A 27212-nucleotide genomic window follows, 5' to 3' on the forward strand; every position below is an offset into this window, starting at 1 on the left:
TTTTTTTTTAAAACATAGAATATATTTACATAATATACAGATAGGTTTCAGTACAAATAAATATTATGGCAGATGGCAGCTTCATGCCATAGTTCTGGCGATGCCAGCTTCCACAGCTCTTGTCCAACTTATTCATCCCTGTTCCTACCACGCTCTTTCAGGTATGTCACCACAATTGCTTGTGGGCTGACACTTGATGAGATCTGGGAACTGCTCTGATGGGGATGTGAGGGAGGCGAGAGAAAGAAAACTCTGACCAGGTCTGTTTTGTGGGTTATTTTTCAGCTACATCTTGTCTGGCTGGCAGCAGGCTGAACTGACGGAGTAACGGGGAAGAGGGAAAACCTCCAGCCACCTCTAGCACCAAAGCAGGACCTTTTACAACAGTGTGCAAAAAATAGAGGATACAAATAAACAGACAACCTCTATAGAGAGGGCTGTTATGACTTTTGGTTAAACTCAGAATTTTAAGGCCATTCATCTAGAATATGATTTCAATCCTTGTTTCAAAAAATATTCCATCTCAAAATGAGGTCTTTTTATTTGATGCCAAACCTGTCTGTTGCTGGATAACACAAACCATCTTAAGTCACTGGTGAGGGAAGATTTGGGTGGTGTTTTTTTCTTTTAAGAAAAGATGCTATACTGGTAACGTTAAAAACAGCCATTAGAGGACAATTAGGTAGCGAACTATTGGTTCTTAGGGTGAGGACCTCAGCTAAAGAACAAAAAAGTATCTCCAGAAGTACTTAATGAAAGTAGTAAAGAAAAAACTGAACACAAAGTCCTAGACCAAGGACTGGCAGAAGAGTTTGGAAAGTAATCTAATTACAAGAGGGAAAGTTCCAAGGGGACCTGACAGTGAGTCTCTCCTCATAAGAATGTGGGACACTGAGTTACATACCATCTGTGCTGCATTTCCACAGGAAGATAAATTGACAGTATAGAGCTTCAGAGTCATAAATTTTTCAGAAAGGGACACAAAGACAATTAATTTGTCAAAAAAATTTTGGCAGTAATACAACACAAAGAATACTGAGAGAACAGCATGCAGATGAAGTTTTGAATATAAGCGTAGATAGGCAAGAAAAAATTACTTGAATTCTCTAACGAGAGGTAAAACGAAGTAAGATTCTAATGGCCATTATTAAAGAATATTGGTTTTGTAAATTTAAAATAGAAATTGAATTGCCTTTCATTGACAAACACTGTTAATATCGTCAAGCTTTAGCAACCACAATTAAAATCAATAAAAATGCACACCTACAATCATGCCATTGAGATGACACAGCAATTGTAACTGATATCTCACAGCCTTGGGTGCTTTGCCATTTCTTTTACTGAACCTTTTCCCCAAAAATATACACGTTACCGCTCACTATTCCCTGACATTTGCTGTCAGTCCAGTTCAAGTGAGATAAGGAAGTAGAATCATGTTTTGCAGGGAAGAAAAAAAGAACCAGAGACACTATTACATGGGAGAGATTGCAAAGGCCTTAAGAGAAAACCAGGGAGTAACAGAGAAAACAGCCAAGTGATTAAAGGTGCAGCCTGTATCCTGAGTGAACTGGGTGTTCACCCAGCTCCTGGGTGTATCAGGTGAACCCAACCCTACCACAGAAGTTTAAATCAACCCTACCACAGAGGAGGGTTGAGCAGGACTGTTCTTCAATTCTTTCCTCCCCTGGCATGCAAATGCTTGAGAATATTGCAGTCACATTATTTCAGGGAAGTTAACAGAAAAAAAGAATGCATTGAAAAACACCCCAATTTATTCCAGAAAACTCTTGAGTAAAACACACCAAAAGAATGGGTTCCCTCTGTTCTTCAGTCAGTATTGCAGTTTATAATGAGAGGACCTTCATCTGCTACTCTTGATCTTGGCAAACGGTGGTCATTTAGGTTTTGATTACATGCTAAAAAAGAGCTGGTATATACAGGGTACATCTACACTGCCAAATAAAAAACCCTAAAACCCAAACAAGATACTTAATGTACTACTTCATCGTGTAATCTTTCAGAAACAACACCCTGAAGGGTCTACTCTGAGCAAAGTATGAGATGGCAGCTCCAGGGATGTGGAAAGCATTGGCAAATCAGTTGCCTTGATTTTTTTTTTTTTTTTAAAAACAAAATCCAGCTACATAGTTCTATTTTAATTAGCAAAATAAGTAAACACAATCATTACCATGATCCAAAGGTCTCCTTAAAAGATTGCACCAGCTAATACTATTTTAAAGGGATTAAACTGTGTCTATGCAAAGCTTGACAAGCATTTCAAGATCTGCTGAGTAAAACACCACAGAAGCAGGATGCGAGAAACAAAAACATGGTTACGTGGTCAGCATTTAAATGACACCGCAATGACCCCTGGGATACAGAAGATTTTCCTGAAGAAACTCAAGTTTTACGCAACTAATATTTAAATTTCATATATCCAGCATTGGGAAAAAAAGAACCATAAAGGCAGTTTAGGTTTTATGTTTATGTTGGTGTTTCTTGAAGATCCTGTACCATTCGTTAGAGTGACAAAGTAAGGCAAGTCTATTCCGGCTCCTAGTCCCATCTGGTTTTAATAACTGCCTTCGGGCTCAGGCTAAATTCATTGGTAACAGATACACAGCCACAAATGCCCTCCACCAACACTTTCTGCGCCATACGCAGCGCTACGGAAGATTCTCAGACGGCCTCTCCAAAAGTGATCCTTCACAACACCTCTGAGCAGGCGTGAAGGCAAAGATAAGGGCGCCTGAGCAGAGACTGTGAAATCTAACACAAGAGCTATATTTAATTTCAGAGGATGGCACAAGTCAGAGACAAGCACATTGTGAATAGTCAGTTTTCTTTACGATTAGCTGGCATTCCTTCAGAGGGACATCTGAAACGGGGAACGTAACGGACAGCTTGAACAGGACTTTACACAGGACAGAAGGGAACGTACTGAAAAACACTTCGCTTCTCTTTACTACTCTAAACCAATGTTATATTAAAACACTGACTGTTCTCAGAAAAATCTTTTAAGAGTTAAACCCATCCCCACTGGCAATCCCCCCCCACAGCTCACTATCAACAGTAAATATCTTGGGCTGAGAAACTTTTCCATAGGTACCAGCCAAAAAAGCAGTTCCCTGCTTCGGTCACCACTGTGACTGCAGGGGACACGTCAGAGCTATGGAGAGGAAAGCTCTGGGATCCCAGTCCGGGTTACCAAGCAGGGCAGGGCAGGGCAGCAGCAGCGGGAAGAACGGGCTCACACCCAGGCGAGCAGGCAGTGTCATCACTCTCCAGTCACCCAGGCCCAAATATCTTCCTCTTGTGTCCTTCTCCTACACTTAGCAACAGCCGGCCAGAGTTTAGTCTATTTACATAGCAGGAAAATACACCATGACGGCGATGGATGGAAATCTGCGAGTTTGGGGTATTCTTTTCATTATGTTTAAGTGAATAATTTGAAGTTAAACGCTTACTGTATTTTCCAGAAAACTAGGCATTTTTTTCAAGGGCACTTTTTGTATAGGTAATTGCCAGGTATTCACTAAATTAAGTATTATACAATGCATATATACGTATAAAAATTTCTGAACTCATTTAAAAATAAGCATTCTTTCTCTTAAGTTCTGCTCACCCAAGAAAATGAGCTGAGGGAAGTATGATTCTGTTCAGACGTGTTGTTCCTGAGTATTGAAGTCATATATCTAATCTTGTCTCCAATAAGGATGCTAAATTATAGAACAATCACTGGGTCAGGAATGCAATTACCAACTGCATATTATTTTAAAGTTACTGTTTACCAACACTGCTAGTCATCTGCAAAGAAACAGTGCAGGTCAACCCAGAGAGTTATTTCAGCTGCCAGAAGAACCCTCTAAACAAATAATTCCTAGATATTAAAGCCAGAGAGTTCAGGAATGAACGCTGATGTCAGAACAAACCATGAAGGAAGCAATCTGAGGAAACACAAGGACAAACACGCTGTCCCAAGTCATCAGTATGATACAGATCCATAAATGTGGGCACCTAAAATCTAAAGGTTAAAAAAAAAAGGTATTTTGGACTCACTGCTCTACAATACATCCTCCAGAATCCCTGGAATCTCCTGACAATCAAAAAAGGTCCCATTGGCAGTAAAAGCAGATTATGCAGCAAGGCTGGGAGAAAGGCAAAAACCACAAATGGTAAATTTAGCAGTGCTCTGCAACAGCTTGGAAACCCAAGCGTCACATATGGTCTGAGCGCTCCCCAGCACCTGCCGTGGGTCAGGGCAACGCACCAGCTTCTGCAGAGCCACAAGTGCCTCACATCCTGCTTCCCCATCATTTGGGAGGGTTCTTCTTCCTCTTGTTCCCATTACTCTGTCCACCACATCCAACATAATCACTCAGCCTTACTGATAAGGAAGCCACTTATCTGCTTCAAGACGTCCAGTATGAAAAACTTTCTTTGGAAGAGCACAGAAATTCTCCCCCAGATCACACTGCAGTGTCACTTATCCAACAGGGTACCCACACTCAGCTGGATGCCCTCAAGACATTACTCAGCTTTCTTCAAAAATTGCTAACGGCAAGAACTGTGATCAAATACCGAACACAGACTACAGACCATCAGTCTAGACCAAACAGGAAAAAAGGAGGTTAATGACTAATATTACTGTCTTACCTGGAAATCAAATCGGTGATCTATAACTTACAAATAATTCTCTTTCATTATAGTTCACCTGAATCACCCAGGGTCTACTCACAGTATTTAAATTTTTACTTTTTTTATTATATGCGGGTTTTGTTTTGGGTTTTTTTGTTTTGTTTTGTTTTGGGTTTTTTTGCAATCTTCCAAAGAAACGGAGCAACAGAACTTTGCATTCTCTAAGAGTAATACACATACTTCTTAAATGAACACTAGGACTGTATTTTCCTATGGAAAAAGATGAAGCTGCATCATTTAAAGCATGTTGGAAAGACGTGAAACATTAACCTAATTTACCAAAAAGTGCTACGGGAAAGCTTACCTAGTTCCTAACGTATTCACACAAATAAAATTAAGGTACTCAGACAAGATGTTAACCTGCCTCACAAACCCACACAGGCTTCTCCACTGAAATCAAGACACAGAGTTTAAAAACAGTCAGAACCTGTCAAAGTATTTTTTGTTTGTGTCTTTTTCTGCTAACGTTAATCTTCTGATATTCCATAAGCTTTTTGCTGGCCTAACGGCAGAGAGAGAAATAAAATGCTAAAGCTTTCCTTTCTCCTATAAATTTGGTGATTTGACCTGTCAGACCAATTGTCTTCAAGACATTCCACCAATTTCCCTGCCAGTCCTCTTTCCCAAGACAGGCTCTTGGGAAACTCACCTCTTCTGCACCACGGACTGAGACTGGAGGGAGTTCTTCTCACTAGTGAGACTGATTGCGCAGTACTCTCAGACTAGACAAGCTTTTATTTCTGAATAAGCTGGCCTATGGCATCCCCATCAGCTCACGTCTCAATGTAACAGCTCTCACTGACTCAGGTCGCAATCTGTGTGATTTTGTGTTCTAACAGTTATGAACTCCCATATTACACATACAGGCAAATACACAATAAAAGATTTAAGCTTTCTGAAGCCATCTTACAAGACGTTTTCATAAACAAACACATTGTATGCTGCACAAATCATTCAGATCAACTCTTCTTTGTTAGAGACATTCCAATGAGCTCCCACCAAAAGCAGAGACAGTCTTTGCAGTCTGTATTCTGCTTCTAACAAAGGCAGCTTTGTTCCATCAGAAATGGCCTTGTCATGCATTAGAAGCCTATCTTGGTGTTTCTGGAGAGTTTCCACTAAACATGTTCTAAGTTAAAGTTCCTAGATACAAGCTTTAAGCAATTTTGACTCAAGATAGTATTTTTATCAGTTCACATTCTTTAGCTCACCAAACTTTTGTTTGAGCAACCCAAACCACTGATAACTACACTCATACTCAGACTTTATATTTTGAAGTAAAGGAAAGACTGCTTAAAATACAGCATAATGGGACAGATGCTCAATTTAATTACAATTTTATAACAGAAGGATGGATTTTGCTACCTTGAAAGACCTTGAAAATGGGAAGTGATAGTTTGGAGATACCAAGAAAGACGCTTCTATTTTAAAATCACTTTCATTATTTACACAAATGAGGTTGTACAAAGCCAGCACAAAGTTTTGTTATAGTTTAACAGTATTGCATAACTCAGAAAACAAAATATGTTTTCATTTAAGTTTAAAAAGGAGTTACGAATTCTGTTTTTACTCCAAGTTATAAAAAAACCCCAAGTTCTTAAACCATTAGACTTTCCAGACAAGAAAGAATAAGATTATAATTTTAGGCTAGTGTGGTATTTTTCCATTCTCCCCCCCCCGCCACTTCCTTTGAAGACTATTAATCACAAGAGTTGTAAAAATTCCCCTAAAAATACTGCTCTCCCCACCCCCATTTCTGCTTTAAATATCTTAAGTGAGAAATTTAAAAGTGGATTTAATGATTTGGAAGGCGTATTCAACACAGGGAGAAACACAGGGGAAAAAACATACACCTATTCAGATAGCTATACTAGTATGGTCAGCTGTGTCTTACAGCAATGATCCAAAGGAGAGGCTAAGTCTGCAGGCTAATGAAATCTTTGATTTCTGTTAAGCTATCTAAAAAAGACAGCAATTACCCCCTAATACATGATGGTTCTGTGACATCATCATCTAGAAAAAAAGGGACTCATGCTACTTTACTTTTACAATTCACATTTCATGTAAGGAGAAGCCTTTAAAAAGCACTGTTCCTTGAAAATGAGGACTTTGATAACGTGCGCTCCCTGACAACACTGCTGTCATACAACTCTCATTACTGTGGTGGCTGTGGATGGAGAAAATACCCAGCTTCTGGCAAAAGACCTCAGCTATAAGAGAGAGAGAGAGAGAGAAACAAAAGGGAACGGGGGATGGAGAAATGAAGGTATACCCAGGAAGTCCAAAGGTACAGCTATTATATAGCTCCTAAATTAGGTTTCCACTTGACACAATACATTAGACTCTCTCACGTGTATGCTCCATGAAACAAAATCTTACTACCACATAAACTTCAGAAGACATAAAATCAAACTGCTGCACAACAGATGTAAAATTCCACAGCCTTTGTGGGGTTTCAGAGAAACAGGAGCCAAGAGAGGACATTACCATGACTGGGAACATGAAACTTGAGAAGTTCCACGAAGATAAATACAGGTTTGATGCTAAAGAATTCAGAACATCACAATTTCTACAAGAAGGAAACAAAGGGGACAAAAGAAAAGGGAACAAAACAAAAAAACCCCCAAAACCACCAACAAACCCACCCCCCCAAAAAATACCAAAAAAAAAAAGCTGAAAAGGTGGGAAGGACTGACTCCAGAAATACTCCTAGTCTGACAGATTCCTTACCCAACCATTAGCCCCTCTTCTGAAGTGAGGCTAATATTTTTCTGTTCCACAGGTAGAGAGAGATACATTTAAAGTTGTAGAGTGCTACGGTTAAGACCCAGTGGTATCTTTAGTAGGCCATGTGCATCCTTTAGCCATTGTGCTTGATTTCAAACTGGAAATAAGGTGTAAGAAAAGAAGCATAGACATTTTTATTTTTTTAGTTACGTAGACCACAGAAATTAACCTGCTGATACTGCTATTAAGCAGGCTAGGATAACGAACAAATTATAACAAAGCAAACCCTCATTAAACAACTTTTTGAAAGAGAGTTTAAAGTATTCATAACCCTGAAGTACACTGTGAGTGCACACACATACGCATGTCCCATATTAAATCATGCTGGCAGCAATTATCAGCAATCATAAAACAGACTTTTCAGCAATTGTATCGTGTGAGATCTGCCAACATTTCCTTTTCATTTGGCACTATTTGTACTGTGTCCATTTTTCTTGTTCTTGACTTTGTACTGAAAAAAACTTACCAAAAAAAAAAGCACAGCACAGCGGGTCTTTTAAAAAGAAATACAAGTCTCTGGTGTCAGGTGCTATGGCGTGCATAGCACTGTTCATAAACAGCAAAATGCCTATGCTGTTTACATAAAAGATACCAAAGTCACACAGTATGCTGCACACTGCGTACTCAGTAGAAAGTAAACAGTGATTCAACTGATTAAGGAAAACACTGGCAAGAGTCAGTTCTTAAGGGCAAATAGGAATCCCTTGCTCAATTTTTAACAGTTTAATAAGGGCAGACTAAGCTTAATTTGACAGACTGTAAAGACTAGGTATGACCGCTTAACATATCAACATTTAGCTTAGGAACTGTTTAGATTTGAAGGATGCTTATTTCTACCAAAATACACGATGTTCTTTCCTTCCCTACCAATCTTCAGAGAAACGGTATCCCATTAAATGTGAGCCCAAGCACAGTGGCAAGGCGAGTCTCTCAAACTCACGTGCGTGTTCACTGTTATTTGCATTTTCCATCTTCAAACTAGCATGTTTTGGAAGAAATGGTTACCACTCCAAAATGGTTGAGATTCCAAAAAGAAACTTGCTTTTATGTTCAAACAGCTATTAAAATAATAACCGGACATCTCCAGTTCAGCCTACTTGTAAGCTCTCCTTACTAAGTCAGTACAGCCAGAAAAGTAAACAACTGCTCAACTCTAATAGAGAGTATTCTGGCAAGAAAAGCTAAGATTTTCCCAAATAAGAGCAAGATGCCTCGGAGAACAAGAGTGTAGGTAAGGCATAGCCTGAGTCTGCAAATACTACCATGTATCATAGACAGTACTAACCAAAGCTCTACTATTCAAGGAGCTGCCTGTGAGGTATATAAGGAAAATATAACCCAAATAAACAGGAGCTTACTCATATTGCAAAAACAGAATCTACGGTTAGCAAAATAAAACCTTAGCTGTTTGTATTATATGAAATGATTCTTTAGCACTGTAGAGCACATATATTGTGGTGCTCTGAAAGAACAGAGAATCAAATTCCATTCTAATTTAATTACAGCTTATAAACAACTAAGACTCTGGATATTAACACGTGCAACATTTGACTTCTCATTCTTAAACTGTCAGGCCTAAATTTTTGTCAAATTTGCTACCTTGTGGCTGTCCCTTCATTTTGCGGTAACAGTAAAGACACTATTTTGTATACTACATTTCATTACTTGCTTGAAAGATATTTTGACTACTAGTAATCAACCTCGGATACAGCTAAAAAAAGGTATTGTAAATAATTTAACTTTATAATTACTAAATTTTAGATTCCTAATTTTTAAAATGTATAATTGTTTACAAATGTATACATTTATTGCTACACTTACTTTTTGCTTGCTTCATAAACATCCGTGATATTGGAGAAAAGGTGATGGCTCTCCGTTTTGGTCATTGTGAGACTCAGTTCCCTGGAATTTTTAAACATCCGGATCAAAATCTCCAAGCTCAGCAAATAAGAATGCTCAGAAGATATCACTTCAAATATCGCCTGCAAAGTGGAGGGGGAAAAGAAAAGACTTACTATTGACTAGGTTAAAAAAAAAAAGCCAAATATGGAGGAGGGATGCAAAGAAAAGTTACTGGACGTAAGCTAGAGATTATAACATAAATATTCATTTCCATGATAGTTGCATCACTTACTTAGAAATAAGTGACATAATACTAGAAAAAAGACTTTTTAAAACAGTCTATATTCAGACTTTTCAATGCAACTGCAAACAGAGAGTTTGAAGACAAAAAAAAACTTAACACCAACTATGATCACTCCCCATTCATACTCCTGAGAGGTGGTTTTGTTTTGTTTTTTAATTAAAAACCCCACATCTGTTTCTGTGGCCTGGTTGGAAGCTTCATATCCATCATGCTACTGTTGACCAGCCAGTATTTGCTTTTGCTTTTTTTTTTTTTTTAAACAGAAGCTGGTAAGGTATTTACATGAAAGCGTTCTCGGGTAACAGAGCTCTGCTTACCCAACCATCTGCAGAAAAGCAAAACCCTTTGCAAAATTCAGGTTTTAGCCACGTATCAGCAGTGATACGTTGGTTACTTTTAAAACATGAAGTTAGGAGCAGGCACATGAGAAGCTGAGCTATCTGCAGCGGGGAGAGAAGCCTGGAGGCAGAGCAGACAGGAGGGGGTGGCAGCCACTACTGCCTTTAGCGATTACTGACCAGACACACAGACCTCCGGCACATTCATTCCCTCACCTCCCACAACCAACTTCTCTGCTTTATCACCCTACCACTTAAAGAGCAGCCACTGTAACTTCCATCAGCTGGCTGACATACAAAGCAAACTTTTAACGGACTCTTGGACTTTGAAATCCACATACTTGTTCCATTGGAAATTTTCATCTCTGATGTAGAAACCTATTCAGCTTTTAGACATCTTTTACCTCTCTAGGCTTTATTTGCTGTTAATCTAGAGTTCTTATATGTATATACACGGAAAAAAATTTAATCATTTTCATGAACCCTTTTGTCATGAGCTCCAAGTCACATTTGTCATCAGCGCTACCTTCCAGGCATTACCAACACAGAATAATACCATCAGCAGAGCTAATATAACTTTGTTCTCAATATAACTAAATGTCAATACTTGCATGTATAATTTCATTAGTTACTTTCAATTAACTTCTCTAAGCATTCTCAAACCAAAGGAGAAATATATAGTTTAAATGCAACACTGCAGATCTGAGTTTTTAGAAAGAGAGACAGAGAAAGGGTCTTGCAGCTGAGAGTCTACAGGAGGAGTTCACTCAGATGGGCTGATGTATGTGCTCTAGAGAAGCGGTGCTCTTCTGTGACCAGGTATAAAGGCAAGGGAGAGTATAGGCAGGTTGAAGGCAGTCTTCCTGAATATTCCCACCTGCCAAGTGAGACAAACCATACTGGGGAAAAAAACACAAAACATTCTGCTGGGGACATTTGTTCATAGGATTTCTTAAAAAGTTCAAGTCTAGTGAATTCTGCTGGTGTTACTTAGGTAAGCTTTTGATCAAATACAATTTCTCTTGGGTATCCTGAGTCTCAGTGTTCCCAGACTGTGCTTTCAAAATTATTCTTGCCCTTCTAAAAAGTCTTCTTCAAAGAACTGAGATTTTAATAATGAAATAACAGGTTTTAGATTTCTTAGAAAAAAACAAAAAAAAAAACCTGCTTTAGCTGAAGCCTTAAAGGTTTATGCAGTGCAAAGATGATTTATCAACTCCACAGAAAACCTACAGGGCCATTATACATACAAGGAAAGGAAGTCTAATGTACGTATCGGTAGTCTCTCCATCTTATTACCTACCCAAAAAGCTGAAGGGATCTGGTGAGAGTTACAGCAGCAGCTAGGGAACAGCTACAACATACTACATGTTATTTGCAAGAGTGAATACTGCTGTGCAAGAAAATATGCAAAGGTGATGCTTAAAATAATATTAAATTGCCTGCCTGCCAACTCCCTCAGCCTCAAGAATCTAGAGAACATATAGGTATGTCAGCCAAACTCTGGCGGCAAATCTCCCTACTGCTTGGCTAACAATGTGGAGGAAGGTGCCTACAAAGGGCATTCTGGCCTTTACCCAGCCATTACATTTCCAGTCTTCAGTCTCATTGTACTTCTCCCAGCTGTGCTCACAAGGAAAGGATTTACCCAAGGATTGCTGTAGAGTTCCATGGCTAATTGGTTTCTACCCAGACATTTTTCAACAACAGGAAAATATACAAGCTCTCTTATTATTACTGTTTTGGAGGGGGTTTGTTCATGCTTTTACTGAGGACCCTCATGGACTTCTTCCAGTTTGGTGACAGAAAGTCATTAGCACAGTCAGACATAAATGGGACAAAGACAGATACTTTGCTTCTAATGTGTAAGAAAGGGAGAGAATATCATCTTACCATGACCCAAACACATTTCAGAGACTGAAAAATAAAAAAGGATGAAGAGACAACCTTGACTTTGACATACAGTAACTACACCACATTCAGAGGCTGGGATGGCATTCACCAGGTGCCTGCTAACAGTGTTTCTGAACGACATTGGAAACCATATTGCAGTTAGTCTGCATTATATCAAGGTAAGCAGATATTTGAATCCTGATGGACAGCAGGACTCTTAAGCGGCCAAATGCATACTGCAGCTTGTACACACATACACAGTTAGAGTTTCCAACATGCGAGAAAAGAAGATCTATAAAAAATTTTTTTAGTTCAAACCAGTCGATATGACATTTTCTTTAGACAAAAGATGCACAGAGATCCATCTCACTAATGTGTTCTGAAAGATGGGATGTGTATGAATGCATAACATTGACATTTAATCCAGGTATAAAGCAAACATTTTCCTGCAGTGACAATATATTAGGATGGCAAAAATAATCTAATAGGCTCCAAAAAGCAATTTAAAGAATAGATAAAGAATAATTAATAAAAGGCAATTTGAAAGACATACAGCAAAAGCACTACTTGGTAGTACAACTACATCTTAAGAACATTTATTTAGGCTCCCTCTGAAAGAACGGGCCTCTAATATTCAAATAAAAAACACCTCAGGCTTGAAAACCTTTTTGGTAACATGAAAGACTTTACATTTAAAAGGCGTCTAAAGAACTTGTTCCCTTTGAAGAGATGTAAATGTAACTCCAGGAAACATAGACTAAAGGCTCCTAAAGGATATGGCTGAAATAAATGCCTTGTGTCTCAAAGCTTCCCAGCAGGAGGAGACACAAAAGCAGAACACATGGCCTGAACTGCTGCACAGCCTCTTCCCCAAAAAAAGCAAAAGAAGATAGCCAAAGAAATGTAGCATTATAAAAAAAACCCAATAAACTATTGTCTAAATCTCATGTATGAAATACAAGATGTTTCTGTGTTTCATGCATGAACACAGCAGCTGTAGGTCACGCAGCTAAATTAATATTTGAGGCTTGCTATACACATCTGTGAACTTCACAGAAAACCCCAGTCAGGTCTCACTTGGCTACATTCACTGAGGTATGTCCCAAAGCAAAATGAGGATATTGGAACAAATTTCCACAGCAGGTAATGCTACAGTGTTTCTATTAAAAAAATCTTGGGTTTTTTTCCTGTTGAAGGACATACCTCAAGAACTGCAGGTATATAGTTGGCTAGGTCAGGCTATTCTTTTCAACACCTCTCATTCATTTTGATATAGCCCCTGTAAGTAAGGAAGGAGGGTAAAGCAGATAAAGCGGACAAAAGGAGCAAAGAGGAAGAGGAAAGCGGATAAAGAGGACAAAAGGAGCAAAGGGGAAAGGGACAGAGAGAGAAAAGATAACTACATCAGTAATTGCTGCTGTTGACAGCATGGATGCACCTACTCCATTTCAGTGTGAAAGGAAAAAGGTTAGTTACACCAGATACGCAGTGCTCACGTGCTCAGAATTGTTCACAGGATTAGTTACAACTAAGGGGCACTGTAAAAAGCTGTTCTTTGCTCCTCACTGCCTTTAAAAATGTACGTGCCACCTTCTACCCTCTGTGAACGCAAGGTTAATTTTACACCTTTCCCGGTACAGCACCCAGGAGTGACTGTCTGCTGCTACTGAGTAGCCATCAGCCAGGCCTTGTCTGCTGGAGCGAGCGTACCTAGGAACCACTCCTCCAGCAAGACCCACAGCATGTTGGCAGGAGTCCTGTGGCAAGGACATACACACATCAGCAATAGACACGTTTTGTTTATTTATTCTCCCTAGGGAGAGAAGACACTTCACTCTAGGATAGGAAGCAGTGTGATGAGCTTATCTCCTTATCAACAAATAGCGAGTATTAAATCAGGCATGCAGTGCACCCCTAAACAATCAACAAAAAATAAAGTGTTACTTTAAAGAGTACCTCCTGTCTTTTTCTTTCTTCCTGGCTGATTGCTTCTGACAATCCATTCTTCTTTACCTCAGGAAAAAAAACAACACAACAACTTTTGTAGAAAAATACAATTTAAAAAAACCCCAAACCACAGAATTATCAAAACACTGGACTAAGAATTCAGCTAAAGAATCTGTCTACTTCAGAAAGACAGCAATGAACCAGCAGAAATTTTTAAAAAAGTCAATAACATCTATCATTTGACTTATCGAAAGAACTAAATAATTTCATTAAAAACTATCCCAGGACACACACACAGAACTACTGCAGCAAAAGCATGCACAGTTGAATCACGGTCACCCTGCACAACCTCCCTGGATTTTACACGCACACGGAAGCATGAAAACTGCTTTCTCCTTTTAAGTTAGATTTCTTGACTGACACACGTACATCACAAGGTTCGTTTTCTGAGTCAGCCTGAAAAAATCTTAGTGTCTTCATTCGCTAAACACACCTAAATGCCTAAACTACCTGTCTAGGTAGTTTATTGGCCAAAAAATTATTCTGGAGGAGCTCCAACTTTACCCTAAACAGCCATGGCAAAGTCCTCAGTAAATACCCCTGTATTTCTATCCTCAACCCTACGATGATGTCTCGCCCCACCCTGCACCCTACAGCCGAATCAGCCAAGACAAGTTTGCCCCAGCTCTCTATATACAACCATCATGAACTCCAGCCGCGGCTATGTGGCTATCCACATTTCCCACAGCCTGAAGCCACACACTCAGCTACCAAATTCCACACCAGAGACCCCTGAACTTTATTCTTTGCTGGTGCAAATCACATGCATTATGTCATTTAACAGGAGAACATTAAAAAAAAAAAACAAACAGAGAGTTAATCACCAAGGAGGGACTGATTTTATGCATTTCCTAGAGGAATGTTAAATACAGGACGTCAAATCAGGAGGGTCACCTGCGTATGGTGTGCTGGACCGGGGAAGGGTCCAGCTGGACCGGGGAAGGGGCAAGAGGCCACTGCACAGCACTACACGAGAAAGGTACCGTTCTCTTCGTGGAACGGCAGTATGTCACAGGACGTGAGACCTAACAGATACACTTCCATTCTCTCACTTCTCTTTCGGTTTTCTCCAAAAGCTCCTAACGTACTATCATCAAAGGCTCTCTCTTCTTACTCCACTTGTTCCCTGGAATTTTAAAGGATATATTCTTCCTCATTTTACTCCTACACAGCAGGCACCACAAACCTGGATAGCAGGCTCGAGAGTAAAGATGGCACAACATTAAGAAGTGCTGCACGTTGGTTTGCATGCACACCGAAGTATATACACACATGTATATACTTATAAAAATAACAAATATTCCAGTGTTTGAGCAATTGTTCTTTTGAACACAAGTTACAGATTCCTATGTCACCACAAGCATACACTTCTGAATACCAAGCAAGAACTAATTAGATGCCTTTCTATTACTGGGACCTGACCAGATGCATCCCAGAGTCCTGAGGGAATTGGCTGATGTAGCTGCCAAGCCAGTCCCCATGATATCTGAAAAGCCATGGCAGTCAGGCGAAATCCCCGGTGACTGGAAAAAGGGAAACACTGCACCCATTTTCAAAAGGGGTACAAAGGAGGACCCTGGGAACTACCGACCTGTCAACCTCTTCTCTGTGCCTGGGAAGATCACGGAACAGATCCTCCTAGAAGCTATGCTAAGGCACATGGAGGACAGGGAGGTCATTCAAGACAGCCAACATGGCTTCACCAAGGGCAAGTCCTGCCTGACCAACCTAATGGCCTTTATGATGGAGTGACTACATCAGCGGACAAGGGAAGAGCTACGGATGTCGTCTATCTGCACTTCCATAAGGCCTCGACACTGTCTCCCACAACATCCTTCTCTCTGAACTGGAGAGAGACAGATTTGATGGGTGGACTGTTCAGTGGATGAGGAATTGGTTGGATGGTCACATCCAGACAGTAGTGGTCAACAGCTCCATGTCCAGATGGAGATCGGTGACGAGTGGTGTCCCTCAGGGGTCCGCATTGGGACCAGTCGTGTTTAACATCTTCATCAATGACACAGACAGGGGGATCGAGTGCACCCTCAGCAAGTTTGCAGATGACACCAAGCTGAGTGGTGCAGCTGACACGCCAGAAGGACGGGATGCCATCCAGAGGGACCTGGACAAGCTGGAGAAGTGGGCCTGTGTGAACTTCATGAGGTTCAACAAGGCCAAGTGGAAGGTCCTGCACCTGGGTTGGGGCAATCCCTGGTATCAATACAGGCTGGGGGATGAAGGGATTGAGAGCAGCCCTGCGGAAAAGGACTTGGGGGTACTGGTGGATGAGAAGCTGGACATGAGCTGGCAACGTGCGCTCGCAGCCCAGAAGGCCAACCATATCCTGGGTGCACCAAAAGCAGCGTGGCCAGCAGGTCGAGGGAGGGGATGCTCCCCCTCTACTCCGCTCTGGCGAGACCCCACCTGCAGTACTGCATCCAGCACAGGAAAGACATGGACCTGTTGGAGCAGGTCCAGAGGAGGACCACAAAAATGGTCAGAGGGATGGAACACCTCTCCTATGGAGAAAGGCTGAGAGAGTTGGGGTTGTTCAGCCTGGAGAAGAGAAGGCTCCGGGGAGACCTTATTGCGGCCTTCCAGTACTTAAAGGGGCCTTATAAGAAAGATGGGGACAGACTTTTTAGCAGGGTGTGTTGTGATAGGACAAGGGGCAATGGTTTTAAACTACAAGAGGGTAGATTTAGACTAGAAAATTTTTTATGCTGAGGGTGGTGAAACCCTGGCCCAGATCGTCCAGAGATGTAGTAGATGCCCCATCCCTGGAAGCATTCAAGGTCAGGTTGGACAGGGCTCTGAGCAACCTGATCTAGTTGAAGATGGCCCTGCTCACTGCAAGGGGTTGGACTAGATGGCCTTGAAAGGTCCCTTCCAATTCCAACTATTCTATGAAACTATAAAGTACCTTTCAATCAACAACCTGAAAGCTTTAAAGCACTCACTAGGAAGTACAATGTCACTTTTTTCTGGATGCAGTGGAGGACTTTTCTAAAAATATGCCAACACAGGAAATACCTATGAAAATATCTAAGAGATTTCAATGCTTCCTGTTAATACAGCAACTCCAAATTTCCAGTGAGGTCAATGCAGCAACCGTTGTATTCATGTTCAAAAAACTGCAGCTATGTTTCGTGATCATTATTTTGTCATATATGGGTGTGTACATACAAAGTACACATACAAATACATCACATGAGCAAATGTCTCAACCTTATATTCTTAATCAATGGCAACGCTTCCAAAGAGAGAGAGGCCCAAATATGGAGAATATTTCTGGCATACTCTGTGAAAGAAAATTCAATTCCTGTTTTTTGAGATGTCCAAAACGTTTTAGCTGAAAGAGCCTAAAAATCACATTTGTGATACTATGCAAAGAAAAACTTAATATAAGCTAAGAACATCACCAGAAAGAATGGAAGAGGCCCAACATTACAGCTACTGATGTTGTCTTATTGTCACACTGGACTGCTTTTTTCCAGCAACTCAGTTATGACTGATTCAACCATGGAGACGAGGAGGAAAGGATGAAAGAACAACAGGTTAACTCTCTGGTTATGAGCAAGAAGTTCCCCCAAAATCAGGAAGTGCTGCAGGGAGGGAACACACCAGAAATACTTCTTTGAGAAACATAGTAAGTGGCTGCACCATAAACCAAATTGAACATAAGCCTTTGGATACTGGGAGAGAAATGAGAGCTAATGCAGAGATTAGCCCTGAAGACCCTTGACAGTAAAACCAGGTAGTCTTTGTTTGACACCACAGAGAAGAGGCAGCCATGGAAAGGTGACAGTGTGAGCAGCTCAGTAAAGCAACTTGGGGCAGCTTTTTAAATGAATGAGAAAAATCACAACTGCATTTGTCCCAAACCAGAGAGAGATTATCAGAAAAATGAAACCCAAGATGACCAAAGCTTGAAAAGAGTTTCAGGTTAGAGAGACAGCAGTTCAGAGAATATGCAAAATTTTGATGCACTGCTATGTAAATACATTGAACCTACTGGGCATGAAATGGAGGACTTGATGCTAACACACCCATTTAATATTAAATACTTCAATAATTACGAGCATTACCTATGCTATGGGACATCTGTTTCCAGTGCTAGATCTCAATAATATTTATAAGAATCACAGCAGCATTGACAGTAGTAGTGAAAAGTGAATATGCATCATATTCTCCAGGCTGGACAGTAAGGACCTGGAAAAACAGACATTTAAGTTCAAAGTCCGCCAGTCAGATGCAGTGGTCAAACTCTGCAACAGTTTGCCCAGGGAGGTGGCAAGGTCTCCACCCAAGGAGATATTAAAAACCTGACTGGACAGAGTCCTGGACAACTTGCTCTAACTGACCCTCCTTGAGCAGGGGGGTTGGACAAGATGACTTCAAGAGGTTCCTTCCAACCTAACTGATGCTGTGATTCTTCGCATACACAATTACAGACATTGTCATTATCCATAGCAGCTGAATGCTGCATCTGTTGGAAAGTAAATACATTTAATATAGCACACAAGTTCGTATCAGCACCTATGATCTGCTGGAAATTCTTCAAAAATATCGAAAGATACTTTTGGAATATATTTTGGAAATATTGGTTATTGTCCCTAAATTAAACTTTTAAATTAACAGATGAAGGTTGGAAGGAACAGAGATAGCAGATAAGCTACCTCTTTACCTAGTCATCTGCTTAGCTACTGCTAGCTGTCTGATCTGTAACAGGAATCTAAAGAGGAAGAGGGTTCAAGAGAGGAATTTGAAAGGAACTGAATTTAAATAGCATCCTATTTGAGTCTTTTCAGAGAACAAAGTCTGTTCTCTGAAAAGCTCAATCTTAGTTTCACATGTGTGCATACACTGCAGGAAGACAGAAACGCCCTTTTTTTACTATTATTATCATAAAGGATTTGACAACTCCGTACATGAAGGTTTCACTACCTCCCTCAAACAGAAAGCCTGGTCAGAACTGCATCAGGTGTCAAGCCTGTATGGCCAAAGAAACATCCTGCAGAAAGAGTGGATGCATTCTGCTGTCTCCCCTCGATTTCCTAGCATACTCACTGCTAACAAATACCATAAACATATTATTCTCCTTCTTTCCTAATGTATATTGAAACCCAATACTTTGACATTTTCCAGCTGACTTCCTGTTACAATTCCACTCACTTTTTAACGCACATTGACAGCACGTAATTTTTCCAGAGTTATAAACACAGACACGATGAGATTCAGATTCCCATAGTTTGTTTTCACAGTGCACCACCTTCTCCCATATACTCCCCACTTCCAACCTTGTAAATCAAGTTAAGACACTGAACAAGTTTGCCGTGCTAGAAATCATAAAGCACAAGTTGGTTCATATAAGTGAAAGCATGGCACAGGAACAGTTTTCTTACTGAGATGTTCTTTATACTATTTTGGTCTCACGACAAATTAGAGTTTTTGAAATTATTATTATTACTGAATAACATTCCTTCCAAAAGACCTCAGCTGTTGAACATTTAACTGCTAGTTTGCCTAGAAGGCAGAAAAGAAAAAAAAAAAAAAAGACTTCATTATAAACAAACTTTTTTGCAACATTAAGCAAATTAACTACATTTAAAGTACTCGATTTGTTTAAAGAAAATTTAAAGCAAATTAACTACATTCAAAGTACTTGATTTGTTGAAAGAAAATTTAAAGCAAATCTTTTCAAAACCACATTGTCTTGCCTTCTTTATAATTATTAAATCAAAGAGGGATTCATATTTCAATACCTTAAACTTCAAAATGTCATCAACAACTGTAAGACGGCTCTTCTAAACAGGCAAACTAAATAGCCTTAGAAGACCTTGCTGAGGCTTAGTAACTAATTTATATAGGATATACATGGCCAATGGCCCCAGCTGTCAAATATTCTAGGTGATCATGTCATATAATAATAGTCCTTTCCACATATAGAGATGAGGTTCTACAACATTCTACAAGTTACATAAACAAAAACCAAAAAAACCCCAAGCCCTTCATTTTAGGGATATCCCTCCAGAAGCCACAGAAATGATCAAAGGTTAAAATTAACCACAGAAACACAGAATTTACAGTTTCTTTAGTCTCAAAACCATACATACTAGGAAAGCCTGTAGAAATATCAACTAGTATCATTAATTTGCCATCTTATTAGCAGGCATGCTAGCAAGATTACAGTACTGATTAAAACAGCTGAGTTCTATTTTGTTTAACGATGCTACTAAGAAAAAGCCACTGCACGTGCTTCATAGACTGTGCTAAGGATAGCAGAATACCACCATCTGAATACTTGGCTTTTTTAAAATGGTTTCCATTAAATACATGCAGTCAAATCAACTTAGAGTTGGCTTGCAGCAATTTAGAACAATTCAGCAGAAACTGGTTTGTAACTAACTGAAGCTTTTCTTTAGTATAATTCACCCTTTCAATGAATTCACACAAACACTTTTTTTTTTTAAATGAACTTTCTCAATTGAACTTTGCAATTGAGAAATGAACTCTCTCAACTGCACTGCTTTTTATCTAAAACAAAGACCAGTAATTGATCAGGACTTCCATGTTGTTCTTGTGAAATGAAAAACAAAGTTTAGCAAAAAAAAGAACAGGACTAAATCCTATTTAAGGTTTGGTCCACACCACTCCAATTTATTGAAAGGAACTACAAAGCACAGATTTCACTCCGAGTTTACATGCTGTTAGGATTTTTCAGGCTTTCTGACAGCACCTCATTCAGAACAGCCAGATACAGTAACATACATTAGCGCAAACCGTAACTCTTCTAAGGACCTGCATCAGTACGGCTGCCAACAGCCCGTGCAGGCAAGGCCTAAGCAGCCATCTCTAGTGACTGTGGGAAGTACAAAGTCTGGGTCTTAACTTCAACGTGCAAACAAAAGAGGCATGCTTGGTTTTTTTTGTCCGGCATAGTTCAAAAAGAAAAAAAATAGAAATGTATCTTAAAGTGTAAAATTATTAAATATTACTTCCTTTGCATTTCGAAGTTATATTTAATTTCATCTTAAACAACACTGAATTTTTTTTCTTGGTAATTTCAAATCACATACTCTAACGAGTCTGCTGTGTGGCCACATCAGCCTACAAACACTTGCGCTATAAAAAGGGAGGGTCAGGTAACCAGAGAAACTGACTCCGGCAGGAGCATCAGTCCATACCTACTAAAACTGGCTGAGGAAAGAGGAGTTATGCTTTCTTTAAGCTGCTGGAGTTACCTTACATAAAACCTAAACAAAAGCTAAAGTGAGACCTCTGGATCTGCATTAGTAACATCTGAATAGTTGCAAACTTGTCAATAAAAAAAAGTATTTGGAGACACCTTATATTTTGGAAGGGAAAAGAAGATTACAAACTCCACTAGCAAGTAAAAACACTTGCTTGAACACATTCTTAGATACTCTGTCTTTGTCTGGCTATATAATGATCAAATACTCACAACGGACAGCTGACTCCATGTTGATCTCAGGGGCCTGTAGTGAAAAACAATCTTTTCATCCGATTTCTGCTCTCGGGGCTCAGACTCTTCATCAGAATCTATGTCCAAAGCTTTTTCTTTATAGTTCTGATATAATACAGCATTTTCTATAAAACAACAACAGTATGTCATTAATTGCTAGCAAGTTAGCTTAGCTGCTTTCATAAAAATTGTAAGTAACATTTAAACAATGAAAGAAACCAAAATGTCAATGTGCTGTTCACAAACTCCACGAGACAAAGACAGTATCTTATTTAGGATGGACAATGGTGCAGTACAGTAACAATGGATCACTGTACCACCACCAAAAAGATCCACACTGACTGAATTAAAGAACAGATGTGTCCTTTGTCAAGAAAAAGCAGAAAACAATTTTTTCTTCCTTGGTTTGCTGTACAGTGTTTCATAATTAGCCAGCAATTTAAAAACGGAACAAGCGTGTCAGTAGAGCAGAGTCACTAATCTGGAGGTCTAGCTATTTTAATCTACAAGACCATTATAAGTCCACTACCCATGCCAACTTTCATTCTGTCAGCTTTAAATACTGTCTTCGCACTTCACTAAGAGAAGGAAATGATCCAAATTTCAGAAATTTAAGGTCAGAACTATTCCAAATAGAAACTTCAAAGCTTGCTTGAATAAGCACGAGGCCTATGAACCTTAAGACAAAATACACTCGTTATATGTTTCGGTACTGCCAGTGTTAATTCAGTAATACCAATGGCAAAGACAGACAGGTGTGGAGCATACCCTCTCCATTTCCCAGCCTCCTTGACCACACACCCTTTCCAAAAAGCAAAGAGAAAAGGACAGAGAAATTCAAGACCAGAATAACCTACAGACAGATTAAGCTGTTAAGAAAGCAAGCTCTAAAAGGTACTTTAGAGATGGGCCAGGCTTTGGACAATATCCAATCTTCCCCTACAGGAGAAAGGGGAAAGAAGTGAAAGGTCTGGCTGCTCCACGCACAGCTGCAACTCCTGAGGTCTTACGGCGGGCTGGGTGGATCTGTTCCACCTGCTTGGACCATACAGCCCCAGCTGAGTATTATACAAGGTCTGTTGTATTTCTTCTTTGGAATGTGTCTATATAGTTTATACATTTTTAAGGCAGGAAATTGTGTACAGCAACTGAATTCTGAGAGGCATTACAGAGAAAGTTATTAGTTGGGATCAGTCCAAGATAGAAGGGAGCCATTGGAAGAGAATGTAGAAAACATCATCAGGAGACAGTGTGAGAAAAGATGAAAATAAGAGTAAGGTGGGGGATGATGCAGATAGAATAAAGCAGAAAGTTTTGAAAATGGAACAAGAGGAAAAGGAAGGTAAGACAGCAGCTGAGATGACCTTAAGGAGACATTAAGCAGAGAAAAGCCAAGAGAGTAGCAGTTATTATAATAAGGCTTCCATGGACTCATAGCCAGGAAAGAATTTTTTTCTTGTTGAAATATTGGGAAAAGCAGCAAACTTGGCAAAGCCCAGAATTAATGAGTAACATACAAAAGCAGATATATGGACAGTGTTTTTCTGACACTTAAACTTGAAGCCTAGGTAGCAAGAAAAGAAAAGGATTACAAAGTCAAAGAATTGACCCCAGCACCCTTGCCTTATGAGGAAAAGAAAGAAATAGCTGCATGAACCATAAACTCAGAGAATTACAATTCAGGCATCTGCTGCAAGCGATGACCCCAAACCCATAAGCTGATCCACAAAAGCTACGTCTTGCCCCTGGGAAGACTCACAGAGAACAGGCAGGAAGGCAGTCCCAACTGGAGGACCAAGCCTCATCTGTGTAACTCTGCAGAACTGGTAGGGCTGAGATAGACTCATCAACCAGTTCACCTTTTAGGAGGGACAGGACTTTAAGTTGAAAAGAAGCCCTTCAAACAGAAACCCATTTTTAGCCTGCCATTCCATATTCTTTAAAATATTCCCTAAAATATGTCTAGTGACAAAATTATGGTTCCGTATTTTAGTCAGTTTACTGAAAAACAAGGTACTTAGTCTCTGACTACATACGAAAGAAGTGTGCAAAATGAACCTGAAGTTCATTTCTCCTGTGACTGAGCATATTATCAAGTCTGTACAGAAAAGGGCTTACCTTCCCCATCAAACGTCCCTTGTCCTTTCAGCATTTTCTTCTGATAATTTGAGCAGGAGAGAGATATAAACACATTAAAAGAAGAACGCAAAATAACCAACAGTAACAAGAACTTCTGTTTTATTTGCTACTTAGGCACCAAATTAACAGGCCCTAATCTATAAACTTCTGATGTTGAACAAGTATTCATGAAAACAATTGTTTCATCACAGAAAGTGAAAAGCTACTCCAGTTCTCCTTCTCTCACGCACTGTGTCTATGTATTTGTCCCAAAGGCTTCATTTTTCCCGTTTCAAAAACATAGTATACTAGCTTTACAAGAGTTCAGTGAACTTGCAACTCATTCCACTGTCTCTGGCCTTTCTCGGAGGATATAAGGTACAGGGCTGAGCGGCTGTCTCTCTTCACACACTCTGCAAGAACCACATTAAGTATTTTGTAAACTAACGTTTTGAGACAAAACCAAACCTCTGAAATAAAACAGCTGTTTTGGTGCAGCAAGTGGTATGGTCTAAGAAATCTATTTAAAAAAAAATGCTACTAGCAAAAAGTGTGTAAAGATAGGACAATGTGTGTAAAGACAGGACAATGTCACGTCCTCCTATTTTAAACATAACTTACTGTTAAAGTCTACTACCAAAACAAACCACCTCCCTACTCAGTAGTAGTTCACAATTTGATCGATTACTATTTCACCACTTGTAGCATTTTCACAAAAGCTTCCATAACCATAATTTTTAATTTGGCTGAAAATTGTCATAAAGCTGGTAATTATTTTAATAGCTACAGCAATAGCCCTTAGCCTGGAGTACTTTATTACACAATTCCAAACACTCCACAGAAATCTACCAATAAAGTTTTTAAAAAGTAACAAATTATATTCAAAAAGAAGGAAATACAAGATTACAATATGATATGTTCAAGTAAAAGAATATTCTCAGTAAATCTTTATAATTTAATTTTAATACATTAACATTCAATATAAATCTACTACTGCTAAAGGATTACAACCAAGAATTAAAAGCAGGCATTCTGCTTTTACTTGCAGGCATTAAAATTAAGCTACAAAAAGATACCTGAAACAGTCCTTACCAATTTAAAACTCCAATTTTTAAAAATACTTTAAAAGTAACGTCTCGGATAGAGGAGCAAGGGAGGAAGTTCATTTTTCTGTCAGTCTGTCCACTCTAGCAGGCAGACTTTATTAAGTCAATGTCTCTTTTTTTCCTGTTTACTACTTTCTGGGAAACAGGGTTTGAAACATCAGTTTTATTGTGAAAGCAAGCCTCGGTGTGCTGGGGAATCCAGCAGGAAAGGCAAGCATGAGGCTGCCGTCAACACGTTTTTGAGCTGCCCAGATTTCAATAGGACCGTGTCCCTGAAGCCTCCACCACTTTACTTTGGCAACACCACTTGTAAGTGACCTGTGAGACTCATCAATAACTACAAAAAGTTCTGTGGTAGCAAAAAGCAAACTGAAAAAAACAAAAAGGAAACTGAAAAAGCATGTATGGAAAACACAGAGATTGCAAATCACACGCCTGTGTAGTCTACACCATTCAAATCAATGTGTCACCGATCAGCACAACTTACCTTTATCCTCCCCAGGCTCGAAAATTTCTCTTTATCTTCAACAACTGCTTTAAGTACGGGCTGGGACATTCTGTTTTTTTTCTTAAAATTAGAAGAGCTGTCGAAGTCCACGCCGCTCACCACCGCTCTGCGGTAGGACGTCGACCTCAGGCCGCGCCTCAGGGTCCCTGGGCTGTCCAGGTCGCCCTCCGCCTCTTCCTCAGCATCGGCTACCAAAGGCACGCTGAGGCTCTCCACCATGCTGCGGACCTTCAGCACCCTCTTGCTCGTCTCCGCGTTCTGGCTGTTGGCTTTACTCGTCACCTTTATTTCAGAAGCCAAACTCTTGGGAATGATCTGCTGCGTGCCCACTTTGAGCGCGGCGGGGCTGTTGGTGCTCAGGACCACGGGCTGCTGCTCCACGGGCTGGTCCTGAGGGGACGCCGGCCTCTGAGGGGTTATGCCTCGCTCTGGGGACATCGCCTGGGAAACCACGGGGGACCCCAGCGGCACTTTTTCTGGTGTTTTGGAAACCCGGTTGCATTGCAAGGGCAGCGCTGCCGCGTTGCTGTTACTGGAGGAAGGTGCGCTTCCAGTAGGTGAGGGCTGAGGGCTGGCTGGAAAAACAGTCTGCTCTTGCTGCGGTGTAAGTGCTGACGGACTGGAAATCCTCAGGGGATGACCCAGCTGGCTTCCTGGTGAGGTAATGGTGCCGTTGGCAGTGAAGCCGACAGAACTGTTCGAAACCAGAGCGAAGACCTGGGAGGACCGCTGAGGAGGCAGCTCGGGGGAGACCGCTTTACAGGCTGGAGGCCGTACCTCCCCGTTGGACACCGATCCCATGCCGGAATTGAAAAACGAGGCCCCCCCCCGGAGCGCTCCGCTGCCCGTGCAGGTGCTGACGGTGCCGGCAGGCTGAGTCACGGTGAAGGTGCACCTGTCCTCCACGGGGAAGTCGGTGAAAAGCACCCCGTTGGGGCTCTGGTACGACTGGGGCCGGGGTTTGCTCCAGGCGCGGGGCTGCGACCGGGGGGCCGACCTCCTCTTCCACCGCGGCGCCGCCTTGTCGCTGGAGAGATCCGCCTCGCCCTCCCCATCCATCGCCCGCTCCTCGGGGCCGCCGCGCGGCACCTCCTGCCCGCCGCCGCTCCCCGCCGCCGCCCCCTCCCTGCAGTTCGGCAACGGGGAAGCAAACGGCACCGCTCGTCAGGCCCACCGGCGCGGCGGGCAGCGCCGCGTCCCCGGGCGGCGGGCCAGCGCGGGCCGGGCCGGGCCGCGGGGGAGGGGAGAGGCAGACCCCCGGCTCGCACCCACCCGGCGCTTCCCGCCGGCGGGCGGGGGCTGCCGCCGGGCGCTGCTCCCACCTGCGAGGAGCCCGCGCTGGGCCGCCCGGCCCCGGCGGCGGGGAGGGAGGGGAGGGCAGGGGAGGGGAGGGCCCGTTCCCGGTCGCGGTCCGCCCGCTCGCCGCCCCAGTCCCAACCCCAGCGCCTCACCTCATCGCAGCTCCCCCCGGGGCGGGGGGACGGCCGCCTCCCCGCCCCACCTGCGGCTCGGCTGAGGCGGAGGGCGGCGCGCAGCCCCTCCCGCAGCCTTCCACCAGCCCTGCGGCCGCGGCCACCGCGGTGCTGCGCCGGGCTGCCCCGCCGCGGCCCGGCCCCGCCGCCGGGCCCCTCCCCTGCCCTCCGCCCCCGCCCCGCCGCCCGCAGAGCGCGGGGCCGCGCCCGGCCGCGCAGGTAGCGGGCGGCGGGAGGGGCCGGGCCCACCGGAGCGCGGCTGGCACTGGTTTGGCAGGGGCGGCCCGGCTGCCCCCGCCCGGCTTCAGGGAAACGTAACCCAGGCAAAGCGGTTACGCAGTCTGCGACTGCGGTGCAGCGCAGTCTTCGAGGAGCCCGCGACTCGACAGGAGTAACTGGAGTCACACCTCGCCAAAAGCTGAACTAATTTACTTCAGTGTTAACGCAAACCCACGTGCAGTGTGGGCTGCCGTGGGCAGGAACGACATCTAGACCGGTTTTGGTGGCTGGAGAAGCAGACCAGCCTCCGGGTGCTCAAGGGCCTTTTCCAGCCCGTGCAATTCCCAATAATGACGGCCCTGGACCGTTCGCTGGAGGAGTGCGCGAGTACCCTCCGCGCAGGGAAAATGTCCGATTTTATACCTGACACGTGC

At 41.9% G+C, this 27212-nt stretch overlaps 1 protein-coding gene across 1 annotated transcript in view; it reads right to left on the reverse strand.

The window, feature by feature from the left end:
- Nucleotides 1-26146, reverse strand: part of ARHGEF26 (Rho guanine nucleotide exchange factor 26) — a 60437-nt gene extending 34291 nt beyond the window's left edge. Inside the window, exons 1-5 of the mRNA XM_072867586.1 lie at nt 25067-26146; nt 23474-23513; nt 21335-21480; nt 13819-13875; nt 9307-9467 (exon numbers count right to left, since the gene is read on the reverse strand). Coding sequence (XP_072723687.1) covers nt 9307-9467; nt 13819-13875; nt 21335-21480; nt 23474-23513; nt 25067-26146 — 1484 coding nt within the window. The remainder of the gene's footprint in view (nt 1-9306; nt 9468-13818; nt 13876-21334; nt 21481-23473; nt 23514-25066) is intronic.
- Nucleotides 26147-27212: the final 1066 nt, after the last annotated feature.

This window comes from Ciconia boyciana, chromosome 7, assembly GCF_034638445.1.
Source record: "Ciconia boyciana chromosome 7, ASM3463844v1, whole genome shotgun sequence".
Classification (NCBI taxonomy): domain Eukaryota; kingdom Metazoa; phylum Chordata; class Aves; order Ciconiiformes; family Ciconiidae; genus Ciconia; species Ciconia boyciana.